At 45.2% G+C, this 20,315-nt stretch overlaps 1 protein-coding gene across 3 annotated transcripts in view; it reads left to right on the top strand.

Moving 5' to 3' along the window:
- YTHDC1 (YTH N6-methyladenosine RNA binding protein C1) overlaps window positions 1–20,315 on the top strand; it is an 88,557-nt gene that overhangs the window by 34,736 nt on the left and 33,506 nt on the right. The window contains exons 3-7 of one of the 3 annotated variants that reach the window (XM_073541350.1): window positions 263–585; window positions 1,153–1,489; window positions 4,450–4,539; window positions 4,977–5,030; window positions 17,654–17,748. In XM_073541350.1, the coding sequence (XP_073397451.1) occupies window positions 263–585; window positions 1,153–1,489; window positions 4,450–4,539; window positions 4,977–5,030; window positions 17,654–17,748 (899 nt within the window). The remainder of the gene's footprint in view (window positions 1–262; window positions 586–1,152; window positions 1,490–4,449; window positions 4,540–4,976; window positions 5,031–17,653; window positions 17,749–20,315) is intronic. The other 2 variants (XM_073541358.1, XM_073541367.1) reach the window with 2 other exon arrangements.

Here is a 20,315-nt window from a genome sequence, read left to right as displayed (position 1 = left end):
CGCCTTGTAAGACGCACCCCTATTTTCCTCCTAAATTTTGGGGAGAAAAGTGCATCTTACAAAGTGAAAAATACGGTATGTCACGTGATAGAAACAAAATAACATCGTAATAGCTATGGTTTTCAGTAGGGCTGAAATGTAGCATCCTACTCTAGAACATAGTTTCTGTATAAATGCTATAAATATATTCTTTTAATTTTATAATTTTGGTAATCTTAATGGAAAATTGTTGTTTTTTTTTTGTTTTTTTTATCCCCTAAAGGGTCAAAAAGAAAAAGTGATCGAGTTGAAATGTCTGAACCAAAGAGGCAAAAACCGTCCTCTCATTTAGCAAGGCCTCCACCTCAAAGGCTGTCTGGAAGTGCAAAAAGGGTTGTCAGCTCCAAAGGAAAGCAGGCGTCTGATTATAAGAGTGATGATTTCCAGAGACACGACAGGAACAGAAGACCTGAGGGTGACCGAAGAATGCATTCATCAAGTAGTACCTCCCGAGATGGTTTTAAAGGATCTCAAGACAAAGTGAGCGCAAGGAAAAGGGAATCTGAAAGAAGGCCCAAATCCAGTACTCCAGAAGTGGCCCCTGAGGTATCGGCTTGTAGTGCTTGGATGTCATATAACTGAATAAGGTCTTTTACTGAAACAGATAGATAGATAGATAGAGAGATATATATATATATATATATATATATATATATATATATATATATATATATATATATATAATATTTTGAGACTGTGGAATCTCAACTAGTCACTTTGCTTGATTTTTTTTTTTTTTTTTTTTTTTTTTTATCTTCAAAGTTAGTGCCAGTCTCTACTTGCTGGTTCGAGCACTTCTGCATGTGTATTGAAGTCAGGGCTCTTAAGATGTAGACACTATGATGTCTGCCATTAGCAACCAGTCACACCACAGCTACCCTAGGCCTTATTGTAGTTCCGGGATTATCATGTGAACATAAATTGTGGGCAACATGAGTCTACTTAACTTTCTTACTGGTCTGCAGACCAGTACCACATGAAACGTAACTCAACAAGTTGGTCATTGGTAACTCATTTTTAGATGTCCTGTATTAAACCCTCACAAGTAAAATTTTTAATCCATTCCATTTAAAAAAAAAACAAAAAAAACACCTTTTTCATCCTTTTTGCTAGAAACTAAGAAATGATTCAAGCCGAAGGCCAAGCCGGTCAAGTCGCTCGTCTGATGGCAACTCAGAAGATTATGGGTCAGACAGGGATAGTGGCAGTGGTAGTGATTCATCTGATGAAGATCAAGCAAACAGTGAAAATGAGGAAGGCATGGAAGAGGAGGAGGATGAGGGAGAAGAAGCAGAAGAGGAGGAAGAGGAGTATGAACATGAAGCGCATGAGCGAAACCAGCGAGAAGGAAATGATTATGATACTCGTAGTGAAGCTAGTGACTCAGAATCTGATTCCGCTTCGTTCTCTGGTGACTCAATTCGTTCTGGGTCTGGCTCAGACATTTCAGGTAAGCTTAAACTTAATGTGGCATTCCTATCACTATTTTCATTTTGAGATAACATTTGCTGTTAGATATATATCCATGGTTTAAAAGAATATTTGCATTAAGTATATCTGTCTATTTTCACTAACATTTCTATATTGTAAATGACCCTTTTTGTGTTTGCTGCCATTAACATGGAGTACAGGATTATTTTAAACATGACCTAGGTTGCTACTACAGTATTTGGCACTATCACAGTGGACCCATGGCAAACTTGTCACACTTTATCTCTACAATACCTCACGTTACATTATTGGGAAATATTTCAAACCTTGTTTCTTGAAGATGGCAGTGTCTGTTTATTTACTTTGCCTAGTTTATTCTTGGATTCTGGGCCTGCTGTACTGTAACTACCTAAGCAGGCTTGATTTTAAGATTTTTTTTCTTTTTTTTAATAAACAAACTGTATACATGAGGGGAAGATTTTGCCTTTTGCAGAAAAAATGCATTGTTCTTTCAGCTGTTCCAACACCAAAGAAAATAACATCTTTCAATTATTTCAGAATGTACTAGTTTTTTGAAATTATGTAGCTTTAATTGTTTTACTTGTTTGAAATCTTTTTAACCCCTTAACGACCAGGAGTATTTTTGGTTTTGCATTTTCCTTTTTCGCTCACCTTCTTCCCAGAGCCATAACCATAACTTTATCTTTTGGTCAAAATGGCCGTGTGAGGACTTGTTTTTTGCAGGACGAGTTGTACTTTTGAACAACATCATTGGTTTTACCATGTTGTGTAATGGAAAACGGGAAAAAAATTCCAAGTGCGGTGAAATTGCAAATAAAGTGCAATCCCACACTTGTTTTTTTGGCTTTTTTACTAGGTTCAGTAAATGGTAAAATTTTCCAGGTCATTACGAATTCATAGACACCAAACATGCCTAGGTTCTTTTCTATCTAAGTGGTGAAAAAAAAAAAATGCAAAGTTTGTGTAAAAAAGAAAAGAAAGACAATTTTCCAAGACCCGTAGCATCTCCATTTTTTGGGATCTGGGGCAGAGTGAGGGATTATTTTGTGTGAGCTGAGCTGATGGTTTTTATTGATACAATTTTGGTGCAGATACACCCCCCCCCGGGGCTCTGATAGCTGGTCACAATGTGGAGGTAAAGTCAGTTAGGGCCGGGGGTAGATTACAGCGGACGTTCTGTATACTCAGAGCAATGACTGGACCGCTGCCGCCTCCATGATTGAATCCCAAATGCTGACGGGAAGAATAAAAATCATTTTTTCACACCTGCATTCGGTTGCGTGTAGGCGCCTTGCTGCATCATAGCACTGTTAACCTGCAGATTAACTGCATAGCTCAGGTTAAGTGTTATTTCTGGTGCCAGGTTCCCTATAATGTGTTTGCCACTCACCGCCTGTATTATTGGAGAATTGTACATAGAGCCCTTTTGCACGCGACTTGTAGGTGCAGCAGATTGTTTATTGCAATAAAGCATTTTCCCGTACAATCATTGACCTTTTGGATTACTAACCACATTTTGAAATTGTAATGAGAAAGGCAAAAGTGAGTTTGAAATATTACCCTTAGGCCATGTGCACACGTTGCGGATCCGCAGCATTTCAGGCTCTGCGGGTCAGCAGCAGATTTAGCTGCGTTGTACAGTACCATTGTTTTCAGTGGTAAACTGAAAAACGCTGCGCACATGCTGCTCATTTTTCCGCTCTGATTGCTGCAGGTTCAAATCCGCAGCATGTCAATTCTTTGTGCGGAATCCGCAACGGTTTCACACCTTCTCCATTGTAGAGGTGCAAAACCGCAGGCTATTCCACAGGTAAACCACAGGACTTTTGACCTGTGGATTTACCTGCAGATTTTTTGAAATCCGCGCGGAAAAATCCGCAGCACCTAAAACTACGTGTGCACACAGCCTTAAAATCGCAGGGGGCCATGGCAGTAGACATTCTTGTCTGTAAAAAATCTGTGCAGAGTTCCATTATACTTATATGGATCCATGTGCAGAAAAAAATCCACGCAAACTGATATTGTGAAGAAAAAAATCTCGCAATTCTGCCCTTGTTTTTTTGGAGTTGTTTTTACGTCATTCCTTGTGTGGTGATAGCGGTCAAGGCTGTGGAAACATCTGAGTCGGCTATGCTACACTGTTTGCATGTGTTCTACTGAAGTGAAATGAAGTAACAAATTGTGTAGCACAGTCTACTCGGTTATTTCTAAGGTCACCAACTTCTGTAACCAGCACATAGAAATACCTTTAAATTGATGAGCTGGCAATAACAATTATTCTAAAAGGGCTGGGCTGAGCAAAATATCAGATGATCTAAGAGGATCACTTTATTGGTTATATTCAGAAAATATTGTGCAGAATGTTATACAATTGTAAAATCATTGGTTGGGACAGAGGATAAGATTGTGACAATCTCTTCCTTAGAGAACGCCTAAATGTCATTTTAGCACTTTTCTTTATGGTATAATTGTGGGATTGATAAGTATTAGATGCTGCCACTCATTTTAGTATTGTGGAACAGGGAAGGAAATGTTGAATATTGTAGGCCAGAGCTTTACTTTCAAGAATTGAGACTGAATCCATTAAGGTCAGTGGATGTCCTTAGTAAAAAGCTTGTAAGGTTGGCCTTCAGTTTTGGATTCATACTCTGAGCCATAGAGGGCTATTCTGTTCTCATTAAAGCATCTTCTTGAAATCCTGATTAATGTTTTTGAGAGTTGGTGGTTTATTACTGTAATGGTAGGTGCTGGTTTTCTCCCCCTTTGTGTGGAGCTAGGGGTTCCCTCCTTTACTTTTTCATATTCCTTGAAATAAGAAGACTGCTCTGTTGTTCTTATGTGGCCGATCTTTAGTTTTCTAGGGTGCCATTCTGCTAGAATACCTGTAAGTTTGGAGCGTGGCTATTGGAGCAGTTAGATCGCTTCCATGCTTACGTTATCTTTTCACATATTTTCTAGATCAGAAAAACAAGGAAAGGAAAAGGGCTAGAGGTATTTCTCCAATTGTGTTTGATAGAAGTGGAAGTTCTGCATCAGACTCTTATGCAGGTATTCTTTCTCAGATAATTTTTCTGATTTCTTCCACACTACATTGCTATAAAAAGGAAATGGTAAAGCCGAATGTTGGCATGGGAAATTTTTAGTGGGAAGGTGAGTGGGTTTTGGATGGCCTATAATCATTTTGTTAGGGATGGGAAGTTTCCTTTGTCCTGAGTTTGTTCATCTATGGTATTGAGATGAAATGCACTCCTAATAATAAAAAAAAAAAAAAAACAGGGAAAAAAATATAAAACCACTGTGTAAATTTGCGGCATAAGCTTTAAACAGATTGAATATTCCTGTGGTCAAACACTTAGAATTTATTTTTCTTGCAAAATCAATATATGTATCAATCTTTTTGTGGTATTTGAAAACAGCTGTCTTGAAAATGTGTTTTTTTTTGTCTGAAGGCACAATCTGAATACATGTACTTTGACTAAATGCAGGTTCAGAAAAGAAGCACGAAAAATTGTCCTCCTCTGTTCGCGATGTTCGAAAAGGTATCCTTTCAATTTTTCCCTTTCTAATTTTTTTCCCCCTCAATGGCTTGTCAATGCTATACTGATTGGAAGATTTAAATTTGCCTAGAATATTAAATTTTTAGATGGATAATCTCAGCTATAATTGAAAATTGCAGGTATCTCCACTAAGAGCAGCCCCTAACTTATGGTAAATCAAACATCATATTTTAAATTTTATTTATTTCCCTGTAATTTTTAGTTCTGCATGTTTTAAATGTATTTTTCTGAGAGGTAAAAATATATACAAACCTGCAGCACCTTAAACCCCCTCCTGTTTAGCATTGATTTGAGAGCAACTTCCATGACATTGTGATCTCTGAATTCTCTACTTTTTGCCAAGAAAGTTGTCCATTCTGAAAGGTGGTGTGCTTATATGAGAATGTTTTCATTGTCAGCAATATCCTTTTCCATGTCAGCAAATTAGGAAAAGTTATCCTAGAGGAGAACAAATTTCCCTTTCCATTGGGAGCAGATGCTGTCACTGCTGATATTGTGATACATTTGCTTAGAATTAAGCATTTGGACCTACTATTGAATCACTGCATAGAGCCATGTCCTCACTTGCTTGTACTGTAAATTGCAGACTTACAGTATGGCATCTGCACTGAAAATTCTGAGCAGCTGATTATACTCTGACTTGATGACAGATTGCCTTTGAAGGATTAGAGGGAGCCTGTCACGTTGCTAAATAGTATTTGAGCTTCAGGCAGGATATTATAGAGCAGGAGGAGCTGTTCAGATTGATATCCATTTTTGGTGAAAAAGTTTCAGTATTTTAGTTATTGAAATCACTTGTTTCTGGGTGAGTCCAGTGGACGGTCCTTCCCAGTGACTGTCTTCTCTCAATGACTCTTCATGCAGCACTAGCTGCCAATTGCTGAGTAGGACCGCCCAGTGGATGCATGTAGAGCTTGCTGCCAATCGTGGACTAGGACTGCTCACTGGATACATGCGCATACACCAGGGATTGCAATGAATAGAACACTAGCTATACTGAATCTTTTCCAACAAAACTATGTATAATTCTGCTCTGCTTCTTCTCTATACCAACTATACTACGGATTGGAGTACAACGTGACACATTCCCTTTGAAACACCCTTTCCTTTTTGTCATTTATAACTAGTCTTTCATTTCATGTAGGTTTTTTTTTTATCCCACTTATGCAATTATTTACATCAATTATTCAAGTATCCCTGCAATTTTGTCATTTGTGAGAGAACATGAACTTGTTTTCAGCCACCACATGATTTTTCTCTGATTGCACCCACCTTTTTAAGTTTAAATTTACATGCGGCAGACTTGTCACAGAAATGTCTGACTGAAAATACTTTGTGTGAATGAGGAACAACCATAGTATTCTGATAGAAAACCTCCCCAATGGCAGTTCTCCAACATATTGTGTATACTGGTTCAAGAGTAAAATAATTTTAAAGGGATCCTGTCACCTTGGAAAAATGCTAACTACCTCAAAACATGGAATTAATCTGCAGGTAAATCGTGTGTCAATGGTGCCAGTCTACAATACTGAAGTGTGGCTGCTGAGAAAACTTAAATTCGCCCAGGAACAGCTGGCTATCGGGCATGGAGTGGTTAGTCACTGCTCACCGCAACCCTCACTGTATTGTAGGCACAGATTGTAAGCACTCACCAGCAATTTGACAGCTTGCTCTTCACAGATGCTCTGCACTACGAGCTGTCAAAGTGCCTGAGAGTGCTTACAGCTCAAAGTAGTATATAGTCTGCCATGTCTATAATTGCTGCATGCAAGGCTCCCATGACTGAATGCTGACAGCTGCTGAGTGGAAATAAGTTAATTTTCTCCTTGTAGCCATGCTGCATTGTAATGCAATTTACCTGCAGATGAACAGTTTATATGCAGCTTTTGTGAGAAACCCTGACTTCTCGTTCGCCTTTTTGGGGGACACAGAGACCATGGGTGTATGCTGCTGCCACTAGGAGGCTGACACTATGCACAAAAAAAGGTTAGCTCCTCCTCCGCAGTGTACACCCCACCGACCGGCAGGAAGTTCCTCAGTTTAGCTTAGTGTCAGTAGGAGGTGGACACGGGTCTTTTATTAGACCCCTATCTACCTCGTCGTGCGTCGTTCCTTTACAGGTTTCGCAGGGATACGGAGTGAACAGTCACATCCGTACTCCCACAAAGAGACTGAGTACGGCGTGTACTGCCACCCCGTATCCTCATAGGTCTCCGCGGCAGGACCAGGAGCCTCGCACAGGTGCGTGCCAGCTATACGGACGGTCCTTGCCCCCCGCCTCCCACCATCTCGCCTACCAGAGCCTGACGGTTGGACGAGGCGTGGATTCCATAAAGACGACAGACAGCGTGGGATTCTCAGGTACCTTTATTGTGGCCCCCGGCCTGGGTGAGTATGCGGTCTAGCGGTCCCCCGGCGTTTTCATCCTAAGGCGGTCGCCAGGGGACCACGGTAGGGCCTGCGCGCCCGCTTCTCCCCACGGTCGCCGCATCCATGAAGGCCCCTTTTCTTTCGGGCATTGTTCTGCGCGCCCCCCCCCCCCCCCCCGGTTTCTTCTTCATCCCGGCAGGGGTATACAGGGGTCGGGCTGTGGGAAGCAGGGTTGCGGCCCGGTGTTGCGGCGCATCTTCCGCGCCGACCCCCTGCTGACAGGCGGCCGGCGCTATTAATTTAGGCCCCGGCTTCATCTCGGGCCTACCGCTGCGTCGCGGCCACGCGCCCTGCCCCTTTCTTCTAAGCGGGCTTCTCTCCCGCCCGTCCTAGGCCTTCCCAGCCCCCTTGCCTCACACCAGCCTGCTATTGGACAGCGGGCGGTGCTAAGGGGATCTCTGCGGCGAGCTCTGCCCTTCTCCCTCTGGCAGCGCGCCCTTTCCCTGGTGGTCGCCATCTTCTCAGCCTGCCAGCCGGACCTCATTCCCTGCCGGATTTCGGTCGCTAGGCCTTTTTTCAGCCGTATTGGCCTGGCCTCATCCTGCAGCCAGATCAGAGAGCGTCGCCCTTGGGGACACCGGACCGTGAGTAGCTCTGCACCTGCAGACTGACACCCTTCTCTGCCTTCTGTCCCCCAACCGGCCGGCACTGCCTCTCTTTTCACTATGTCCAATGCTAAGTCTGATCGTACCCGCTCTGCGTCCAGCTCGACGCCGCTCAGGAGCCATCCATAGCCCCAGGGGCGAGTGAGCCCCCATGCCGGGTTGGGCCTCCTCTTAATCACAGTCAGTGGCAGACCTCATCAAGGTGTCTCAGTCCCTAGTAGCCGTTCTGGACAAGTTGCCCTTGGGAGCTTCGGCGGGACCCAGCACGTCTCAGGACGTCCCATCTGACCCAGCCAGCGGCAGTCGCAAGAGGCCCAGGCAGGACCTCCAGGCGGAGTCCTCCCCTCGTCCTACCTCACCCCATAGTCCCCAGCAGTCTCCCTCTCGGGCCTCCTCCCCCGAGTCAGGCGAAGCGCTTTCGGAATCGGAAGGGGTCTTAGAGCTGGATTCGGACCAGGATGCGAACATGAAGGTTACGGTGCAAAACCTCATTGCCGCGATTCACCATACCTTTGACATCGCTGACGCCCCTGCGAAATCCTCAGATCAGGAGGTTTCGTCCAGACGGGCGGAAACACCATCCAGGGTGTTTCCCTTCCATTCTGAGTTTGGAAAGATTTTTACAAAGGAGAGAGAAGATCCGACCAGACGCTTTCAAAGAGGAAAGCGTCTCGGCGTGCTGTACCCGTTTGCTAAAGAGCTCACGGACAACTGGGCCGCTTCTCCCTCGGTGGACCCTCCCGTGTCCAGACTTTCTAATAATACGGTCCTTCCGCTGTCAGGTGTGGCGTCGCTAAAAGATTCTAATGATAGGATCATAGAATCTCTAGCAAAATCTGCCTTCGAAGCGGCATCAGCAGCGGTATGTCCAGTCTTTGTTTCTTGGGCAGCAAAGGCCATATCCACTTGGGCAGATGACCTTCGGCAGGGCATTCTGGATAAGGCACGACCAGAGCATTTGGCCGATCTCGCCAATCAGATTTCCCATGCGGGGGATTATCTGCTTTCTGCCTCCTTGGATGCCGCATCTTGCGCAGTTCAGGCGTCAAGTAACATCGTGGCAATCCGACGTACAATTTGGCTCAAGGCCTGGCAGGCGGACTTGTCCTCTAAAAAGTCTCTGACCAATCTGCCTTTTCAGGGAGTGCGTCTCTTCGGATCACAATTGGATCAGATTATTAAGGACGCTACTGGAGGTACGAGTTCTATTCTCCCCTCCAAGCCTCGCAGACCTCCTCCAAGGCGTCAGTTTCGTCCCTGTCGGACTTTCCGCCGTTTCAATACGGTGGAAAACCCTTCCAACCAGCAAAGGCCACAGGCACGTCAGGAAAGAAAGAAGGTTTCCTTCAGGCCCACTCCGTCCTGGCGGTCCCACTCTTCCCAGGGAAGACCGTCCAGATCTAGATCTGGACGGTCTACGTCCGCATGACTACCATCGGTCTCCCGTGGGTCCCTTCCAATTGGGAGGTCGACTTCTCTTCTTCAGCGACGTCTGGCTCGCCTCAGTAGAGGACGCTTGGGTCAGAGAGGTTGTATCAACAGGATACAAAATAGAGTTCATTTCTCTTCCACGGGATCTTTTCTTACAATCCCGTCCGCCGAGGGATCCGGCCTTGGTCCCGGGGTTCGGTTCGGCCATCGCCTCTCTTCTCAGTTCCGGGGTGATTGTGCCCGTTCCCGAATCGGAACGCTTCACAGGGTTTTATTCAAACCTGTTTGTGGTGCCGAAAAAGGACGGGACAGTTCGACCCATCTTGGATCTCAAGTTACTCAACAAGAGAGTTCGCCTTCGCTACTTCCGGATGGAGTCAGTTCGCTCGGTAATTGCTTCCATGGAGGAGCAGGAATTCATGGGTTCCATAGACATCCAAGATGCCTATCTACATGTGCCCATATTTCCCGGACATCAGAAGTTCCTGCGGTTTGCGATTCTTCACAAACATTACCAGTTCGTGTCGCTTCCTTTCGGGCTCGCCACCGCTCCGAGTCTTCACGAAGATTATGGCGGCGTTGATGGCCTTCTTGAGGATCAGAGGTCTCGTTCTTTTTCCGTACCTCGACGATATCCTGATCAAGGCCCCCTCCTTTCAACAGGCCCGCCTAAGTGTGGCGATCGTTCTAGACACCCTGTCCAGTTTTGGGTGGATCGTCAACCGGGAAAAGTCCTGTCTGGTCCCTACTCAACGCCTTGTGTTTCTGGGCCTTCTGTTCGACACTCGTCGGTCAAGGGTATTTCTCCCACAAGACAAGATTCTTTCCCTGCAGCAGGGCGTGCGATCATTACAGATCACACGATTTCCATCCCTCAGGTCAGCCATGAGGGTCCTGGGGAAGATGGTGGCGGCGATAGAGGCAGTTCCCTTTGCCCAATTTCACGCCAGGCCACTCCAGCAGGCCATTTTGTCCAGGTGGAACAGGTCGGCTCTGTCTCTGGATCATCCGGTTCGCCTTTCCTGCCGGATCAGGCGGTCTCTCAACTGGTGGTTGACGTCTCCCCTCATTCTCTTGGGGCGGTCTTTTCCCGTTCACTGGCAGATTGTCACTACGGACGCCAGCCTCATCGGCTGGGGTGCAGTGTTCCGCAATCGCACTGTTCAGGGTCGATGGTCGACTCAGGAATCAGCTCTGCAGATCAATGTCCTAGAGATACGGGCGATCCATCTAGCTCTCATCCACTGGGAAAGGCGCCTCAAGGGCCTGCCTGTCAGGATTCAGACAGACAATGCCACAGCGGTGGCGTATATCAACCGCCAAGGGGGGACACAGAGGGTCTCAGCCCTTGCGGAAGTGTCCAGAATTCTTCAATGGGCAGAGACCTTTGTTCCAACGATTTCCGCGGTTCACATTCCCGGCGTGGACAACTGGGCCGCCGATTTCCTCAGCCGCGAGGGTCTCGCGGCAGGGTAATGGTCCCTACATCCGGAGGTGTTTCATCTGCTCTGCCGTCGGTGGGGAACCCCGGATGTAGACCTCATGGCATCTCGCCTCAACAGGAAAGTACCACAATTCGTGTCCAGGTCTCGGGACCCTCTGGCAGTGGGCGCCGACGCTCTGGCCGTCCCTTGGTCACAGTTCGTGCTCCCCTACCTGTTCCCTCCTCTGCCTCTTCTTCCCAAGTTGTTGAAGAAAATCAAAGCAGAGGGGATTCCAGTCATCCTCATCGCCCCGAATTGGCCCAGAAGGTCTTGATTCGCAGACATTGTCAACCTTCTCGCGGACGCCCCCTGGAAGCTTCCCGACGGGCAGATCTGCTGTCTCAAGGCCCGATTTGCCACCCCAATTCTCGGTCGCTCAATTTAACGGCGTGGCTGTTGAGACCGAGGTTTTGAGACGGGCAGGATTCTCTGATCGGGTAATTCATACCATGATCCGCGCCAGAAAGCCGCCTTCTTCGAAGATCTATTACCGTACTTGGAAAGCCTATTTCTCCTGGTGTGAGGCCAATGACATCGCGACCTTGGTTTTTTCGCTCCCTTCTATTCTGGCGTTTCTTCAGGCAAGGCTGGATGCGGGGCTTGCTCTCAGTTCCTTGAAGGGTCAAGTTTCGGCACTGTCCATTTTATTTCAGAAAACGCTGGCCTCCCGGCCCCAGGTCAAAACCTCCAGGGTGTGGCTCACACGGTTCCTCCGTACCGAGCTCCCGTGGATCCTTGGGATCTTAATTTGGTTCTTCAGGTTCTGCAGGGTCCTTCCTTTTGAACCTATCAGGGACGTTTCCCTTTCCCTCCTTTCTTGGAAAGTGGCCTTTCTGGTGGCCATTACCTCCATCCGGCGCGTGTCGGAATTAGCGGTACTTTCTTGCCGCTCTCCTTTTTTGGTCCTTCATCAGGACAAGGTAGTTCTGCGGCCTCCGCCCTCTTTTCTTCTGAAGGTGGTATCTTTGTTTCACCTCAATGAGGACATTGTTCTGCCATCCTACTGCCCGAGCCCAGCTCACCCTCGGGAGCGGTCTTTGGACAAGCTGGACCTAGTCAGGGCATTGAGAGTCTATCTAGCCCGGACGACTTCCTTGCGGAAGTCAGACTCTGTTCATCACCCAGCCTCAAAGGCCACTATTGCGCGCTGGATCAGATCGGCAATTTTGGAGGCATACCGGGTCAAGCATCGAGTGGCCCCTCCAGGGATCAGAGCGCACTCTACCCGGGCGGTGGGTGCCTCCTGGGCGGTGCGCCACAGAGCTTCCGCGCTGCAGCTTTGCAATGCTGCAACGTGGTCATCGGTTCACACCTTTGTGAAATTCTACAGGGTCCACACCTACGCTTCGGCGGACGCCAGCCTATGTAGAAGGATTCTGCAGGCTGCGGTGGCGAGTCCACTGGCCTGATGGAAGTTTGTTTCCCACCCCAGGGACTGCTTTGGGACGTCCCATGGTCTCTGTGTCCCCCAATAAGGCGAACGAGAAAACAGGATTTTTTGGGTTGCTTACCGTAAAATCTTTCTCGGAGCCTTCATTGGGGGACACAGCACCCTCCCATGTTCTACAACTCCTGTTCTTATGTTTGTCTGTTTGTTACAGTTGAGTTGTTTGTTCTGCTTTCAATCTATTCTGTTACTTCTCCTACTGCTTTCTCACTAACTGAGGAACTTCCTGCCGGTCGGTGGGGTGTACACTGCGGAGGAGGAGCTAACCTTTTTTTGTGCATAGTGTCAGCCTCCTAGTGGCAGCAGCATACACCCATGGTCTCTGTGTCCCCCAATGAAGGCTCCGAGAAACAGATTTTACGGTAAGCAACCCAAAAAATCCTGTTTATTCATTCTGTTTTCTCAAATACATTAAATGTTTTTAATTCAGCTGACGTGCCCAGATCAGCTGTGGGTGGAATCGCGATCCACCTGTGGCTATTAACTCATTAAATGCCCGCTGTCAAACTGACAGCAGCATTTAACGTGCGCTTCAGGCCATCGGCCCGGAATCCATCTGCCGGTGACCCTTGTTATGTGATCGTAGGTCACCGGTGGGTTGGTATGACATCCAGAGGACTCCTGGCGACCTCTATGGTTGTCACTGCCAGATTGCTGAGAGGGCCACCTGGTGGTTAGCCCATAGCTAACCAAGTCAGTAAATCTACTACATACAGGTGATCTGATCATCGCCTGTATATAGCAGAGCTGATCGGGTTATGGCAGCTTCTACTGTAGTCTCCCATAGAGACTATTGAAGCATGCCAAAAGTTTAAATAAAAATTTAAAAATATTAAAAAAATTTAAAAGTTCGTTACTCCCCCTTTCGCCCCATTAATAATAAAACAAAAATAAATCAAACATACACAGCTTTGGTATCATCGCTTTCAGAATCACCCGATCTGTCAATATGAAAACGATTTACCTGATCGCTAAACGGCGTAGCGAGAAGTCAAAACACCAGCATTACGGGTTTTTTTGGTCGCCGTGACATTACATTAAAATGCAATAACGGGCGATCAAAAGATCCTCACTGCACCAAAATGGTATAATTAAAAACGTCATCTTGGCTCGCAAAAAAAAAAGCCCTCGCCCGACCCGACATCACAAAAAATGTGGATTTTTTTTTCCCACCACTTAAATTAAAAAGAACCTTGACTTGTTCGGTGTATATGAACTCGTAATGACCTGGAGAATCATAATGACAGGTCAGTTTAGCATTTGGTGACTATGGTAAAAAAAAAAAAAATCCAAAAAACATTGTAGAGTTGCACTTTTTTTTTTTTTTTTGCAATTTTTTTCTGCACTTGGAATTTTTTTCCCCATTTTTGCGTACACAATATAGTAAAACCAATGGTGTTCAAAATTACAACTTGTCCCGCCAAAATAAAAGCTCTCATACGGCCATATTGACGGAAAAATAAGTTATGGCTCTGGGAAGAAGGGGAGCGAAAAGCAAAAATGATTAAGGGCTGTGACGTGAAGGGTTTAAATGAATGAGTAAATGATAGGGTTTTATAACGGCTTAAACAAATTGTTTAAAAAAAGAAAACTTAAAGGTGTTATCCACTACTAGGACATCTCCATGATCTAAATGTTTGTCCACTATTAAAATGGTTTATACCCCCCTCCGGTGCTGGCGTCGTTCCAACAGTGTCAGCACTCGTGGTCCCAGGGCTCTCGTGCGGTTGTTGTGGCACATCAGCCTTGCGCCCAGTCAGTGCTGGCGTCACTGTCCCCACCTTCGGACGAACAATCGAAGGAAGATGAAGTCAGGGCTGCACTAGCGCTAATTTGGCGCCATGCACCACATGTCATATAACTGAGAGCCCCAGGAATACGAGTGCTGACACCATTGTGATGGTGTCAGGCGGGGAGTATAGGCTTTTTTATTGTGGCCAAATATTTATATCAAAAAGGGGTTGTCCATAGTATTGGACCCCTTTAAAGGGAAGCTGTTACCCCATTTTTCAAGTATCCGCTGCCGACACCGCCATCAGGGGCTTATCTACAGCATTCTGTAATGCTGTAGATAAGCCCCCGATGAAACCTGAAAGAGAAGAAAAGCGAGTTAGATTATACTCACCTAGGGGCGGTCCGGTTTTGGTCCGATGGGTGTTGCGGTCCGACGCCTCCCATCTTCTAACGGTGACGTCCTCTTCTTTGCTGCCTGTCGTGGCTCCCGCACAGGCGCCCAGTTGAGGGCAGAGAAGAGTCCTGCAGTGCGCAGGCGCTGGGAGGGTATTCTGCTCTGCCCTCAACAGGGCAGAGCAGTGCTCCTGCGCAGGAGCCACGATAGGCAGCAAAGGAGAGGATGTCGCCATTAGAAGATGAGTATAATTAACTAATTTTTCTTATCTTTCAGGTTAGGCCTGTTTAACACATCCGTATTTTACCATCATTTGCTTGGCGGATCCGTTTTTTTCCCCATTGAGTTGCATTACCGGCGGATCTTGACAGATGGCCATCCGTTGGATCAGTTTTTTTGCAGATCCGCCAAAATTTTGGCGTCCGCCGACATGCCTGGACGAACAATGCAACGTTTTTCGGGCGGCCGGATCTCGCTCTCGTTGTGGTCAGTACAGGAACGGATCCGTTGTCCGCCATTTTAGCGGATTTTAACTGACGAAAAAAACTGTGTGAAACAGGCCTTACATCAGGGGCTTATCGGGGTGACAGATTCCTTTTAATTGAAGTTGAGATCTTATTTTCTTATTCCAAGTCCATGTTCACATCTCATTAAATGGTTACATTTTGCTATGTTTTCTATTAATGTGTGTGTGTATATATATATATATATATATATATATATATATATATATATATATATATATATATATATATATATATATATATATATATATATATATATTATTTTATACACAGGGGTTGGACAAATTAATGGAAACACCTGGAAACATCATCAAAAGTTAGTTTGATATGGTGTAGGTCCACCTTTTGCAGCGATTACAGCCTCCATTCTCCGAGGTATGGATTCATACAAGGTGTGAATTGTTTCCAAAGGAATTGTAGCCCATTCCTCAGTTAAAACACCCTCCAGTTCTTTGAGCGACGATGGCGGTGGAAATTGACGTTAAACTTGAATCTCTAAAATCGACCATAAATGTTCAATAATGTTGAGGTCTGGGGATTGTGGGGGCCAGATGAGATGCTTAACTTCATTAGAATGTTCCTCGTGCCATGCTTTAACGATTCTAGCTGTATGAATTGGTGCATTATCATCCTGAAAGATGGCGTTCCCATCCGGGAATAGTGCTTCAACCATAGGATGCACTTGGTTGCCCAAAATGCCTAAATAATCGCGGCTGTTAATTCTTCCATGAAGGGATATCATTGGCCCGGCGGATCTCCACGAAATAGCACCCCAGATCATCACAGAACCTCCGCCATGTTTTACGGTTGGGAGAAGGCAGTCTGGATGGAATGCTTCTTTCAGCTGTCTCCAAACTTGCACTCGGCCGGAGGTCGGAAATAGGGTAAACTATGATTCATCTGAGAATCACATGTTTCCACTGCTCGAGGGACCTATTCTGGAAGTTTCTACACCACTCTAAACGCTTGGAAACATTAGTCATTGAGAGCAGCGGTTTTCGAATTGCAGCTCTTCCGTGGAATCCAGATTTGTGCAGCTCCCGACAAACAGTTTTCGTGGAAACTGGGTTCTGTAGGTGTTCATTGAGCTCAGCAGTGATTTTTGGAGCCGTGGTCTTGCGATCCTCTCTCACAATTCGCTTTAGAGTCCGACGGTCTCTCAGTCAACTTCGACTTTCGGCCAGACCAGTGCTTTGCTTCGGACGTTTTTCCTTCTCTTTCAAACGCAGTCATTACTTTGGAGACAGTACCTCTTGACACGCCAAGCATTCAGGCACTTTCTGTTACACTAGCGCCTGCCATACGAGCACCAACAATTTGGCCTCTTTGAAAATCCGAGAGGTCTGCTATTGGTATCAGGTTTTCATCAATGTTCTTACAATTCTTTAAAACAAACAGTTAATTTACATACACATATCACAACACAATTAATCAACTACAAAACATTACCATATGTCACTGCATGTTTATATAACATGTTCGAAGATTATGATGCCAAAACGTTAGGTGTTTCCACTATTTTGTTCAACCCCTGTATATACATATAGATATATATGTATGTATGTGTATGTATGTATGTATATATATATATATATATATATATATATATATATATATATATATATATATATATATATATATCTCTATCTTTTAAAAAAAAAAAGTGCTCTTAACATGCAGATATTAGGTTAATAGCATTACTAACTCCTGCACATAACCGAACGCTGGTGGGGGAGAAAATGATTCTCCCTGACAGCATTCGTTTTCAGTCATGGGGGCGACAGTCAGTTTTCAGTCACTGCTCTGCATTGAGGCCGGATATTGGTCAGTGCTGAGGGAGTGGTTACAACCACCGCTTTGTATACTCGGAGCTGGTTACTGAACCTGTGTTGCTGCTGCCCCCCCCCCCCCTCAGTGACTGAAACCCAATAATGCTATTAACCTGCCGATTAACCCCATATCTGCAAGTTAAGTGTTTTTTTATTCTGGTGACAGGTTCTCTTTAAATGAGTGCCTCTGACCAATGTCACTGTTAACCAGAGCTCCTGATGTCTAACATTTGGTGTATCTTTTATTGGATACCATTGTATGGAATGGCAAAGTGTCGTAATCTTTCAATAGTGTGTTTTGTTTTTTCTTTTAAAAATATTCTAGCCTGACAAAGGCTATGCGCACACGTTAAGTACAGTATTTGCTGCAGACAATTCTGCTGCAAATACTAAAATTTTGGCATGAAAGTGCAGAATAAAATATATGCTTTTTTTCCCCACTCATTAAAAGAAGTGAAAAAAATGCTGAAGGGAGTTCACATGCTGATTTTAAACAGCTTCAAAAAGCATAAAAAATGCAGAAAATACTTAACAAATGCACATCCTCTAATAGTGTGTGTATATATGTATATGTATGTATGTATGTGTATATATATATATATATATATATATATATCTCCTTTGTCAGATTAATGGAGCCCAATCAATACACTTTTGTGAACCAGAAATTTATACTAAGTTGAATTGCTGCCATATCCTTTAATTTCTTCTGATTTTTATTTTTCAGAACGAATAAATAAAATTAGATACATTCTCCAGGATGCCCGATTTTTCCTCATTAAAAGCAACAATCATGAAAATGTCTCATTGGCTAAAGCAAAGGTAGATTGTATTCCTATTACGGTAAATGTTCATCTGAAAGGCAATATGTGCACTGAAAATTCCCTGTCTAGTTTCCATTGCTTTGTACAGCACCTAGGTAAGGTGGAAACCTCTTCTTTGGGGGTCATCAACAATTTGGCAAAAATGTTAATTTGTGTCAAATGTGGAGTTTACAGTAGAAAAATAAGCCATTTCTGTAATATGTGAAAAGTCCTGCAGCCCCATCACCACATCTACAGTGGTCATATGCTATACATACTGAGTCCACAGCTGAAGCTGATAACGTGGGGAAAAAGGCAATACAGACTTTTTTAAAAACCTCTGTGGCTGTTGGCACCCTTACAGTGGTCATATTCTGACACCACTTCTCCAGCCAACAGGCTTTAAAGTGGCTCTGTCTACAAGGTTTTATAATACAAACTGCATAAGTTACAAAAATCAAACCTGATCAGGCTGGTGCACTTTCTTACGTTAAAAATCCATGTCTTTATTGCTGTATAATAATGTGGAAGTTTAGTACCAATCTCTGTCCACATAACCGAATTAAAGTGAATCTGCCAACCCCCCCTTTCCCGGGGCATATATGACATATTTATATGGGCATACAGGTAATAAAAATGTTAGACTAATCCTACCTGTATGCCTCATATTAATGGTCTTGTTGCTGAGAAATTTTATATTCTTTCTTAATCCGGGCGTGCGGTGCCTGCATTCAGGGATCTTCTGCCCCGACAACTTCCGCGCCAGTGTTTGTGCCCATAAGGTGTTCTCCCCACTTACTCCCTGCATAGTAATTGCCATGTACACGTGGTTTTTAGTGATAACTGTGCAGGGAGCAAGTGGGGAGAGCATATTATCGGCACATATATTGGAGGTCACAGTGACTCGCATGCGCAGAAGATCCCTGAATGCAGTGCTCATCGAAGGGAGAATGAGGTATTTCTGAGGGAGAGCAGGGCGCTGAATTCTGGGGCTGTAAATGGCGTTGATGGGTGGGGATAAGTATTACAGTGAGGGCAGGGATTTCTTGCAGGCACCGGAGCCTGGAAGAAATCATTAGCATAAATAAATATAACATTTCTAAGGGCCCCGTCACACATAGCGATCTCGCTAGCGATATCGCTGCGGAGTCACAAGTTTTGTGACGTAACAGCGATCTCACCAGCGAGATCGCTGTGTGTGACAGCGATCAGCGACTGGCCCCCCTGCCGGTATCGCTGAAAGCTGTAGGAAAGCCCTGGCCTTTTCTTTGGTCGCTGGTCTCCCGCTGGCCAGCACGCACCGCTGCGTGTGACAGGCGGGAGACCAGCGATCAGCTGGTAACTAACGTACACATCGGGTATCCAAAGGACGTGCGTCCCTTAGAAACCCGATGTGTACGTTACTGATGCAGTGAGCTGGTAACTAACGTACACATCGGGTATCTAAGGGACGCACGTGCGTTGGATACCTAATGTGTACGTTAGTTACCAGCTCCATGCATCAGCGCGCTGGTAACTAACGAACACAGCGACGCTGCGCGCTCAGCGCCACTGTGCTGATCGCTGGTGAAGTTGTCTGTTATGAGAGCTCACCAGCGATCCTGACACATTGATATCGTTGTCGGGATCGCTGGTGAGTCGTTGTGTGACGGGGCCCTAAGCAATAAGACCATTAACATGAGGCATAGAGGTAATACTAGTGTAACATTTCTGTTACCTGTATTAGGCCTGTTTCACACATCCGTTTTTTCAAATCCGTCAAAATCCGTTGTTTTCCATAAAAAAATGGATCCGCCATTTTTTGCAGGATCCGTTTTTTTTGTCCCATAGACTTCCATTACGGTTACCGCGGATCCGTCAAAAAAACGGATCCGTTTTTTAAAAAACGGATCCGTTTGCATCAGTTTCCGTCAAAAAAACGGAAACGGATCCGTTTGGCGGACACAAAAACGGAAGTGTGAAACAGGCCTAACCCTTATTATTAGGTCATATACATCGGGGGTGGGTTTCGGGGTTTAGATGTTCTTTAGTGTCCTTTCATCTGCTGAGATCTTACACAACTAAGTTGTGCTTCAGTTGTTAGGCTGGGTAGCAGGAGATTGACTATTTGTACTCCTGAGTTCTCACTGTATCTGGGCATACCGTATAAGCCGAGGCACCTAATTTTGCCGTGGGAAAACTGGGTAAGTTTATTGACTCGAGTATAAGCCGAGTATGCATTGACCCCTCATCCCTGTCCTGGTATGCATTGCTCCCCCGTCCTGTCCTGGTATGCATGTTTCCTATTAAAAAAAAACAAAACATCCTACTCTCCTTCCACAAGTCCTCGCAGCATCTTGTTGGTTCCTGTACCGAGTGATCACGTGGCCCCTGCTCATTAAGGTAATGAACACCTATGGGAGCGGAGAAGCGTGCATATTCAATACCTTAATGAGCAGGGCCACGTGATCACTCAGCACAGGAAGAGCTGCCGGTGCCAGGACCAACGAGATGCTGCGAGGGCGTGCAGGAGGGTGAATAGGATGTCTACTGGAACCCGGTAGGGTGTCACTGCGCGTGCTGTAAGAGAAATGAATATTCATTATT

This window comes from Dendrobates tinctorius, unplaced genomic scaffold, assembly GCF_039654945.1.
Source record: "Dendrobates tinctorius isolate UK_male_01 unplaced genomic scaffold, ASM3965494v1 ptg000011l, whole genome shotgun sequence".
Classification (NCBI taxonomy): Eukaryota; Metazoa; Chordata; class Amphibia; order Anura; family Dendrobatidae; genus Dendrobates; species Dendrobates tinctorius.
The sequence above is the reverse complement of the archived record's forward strand: the minus strand, read 5'-3'. Positions and strand labels throughout refer to the sequence as shown.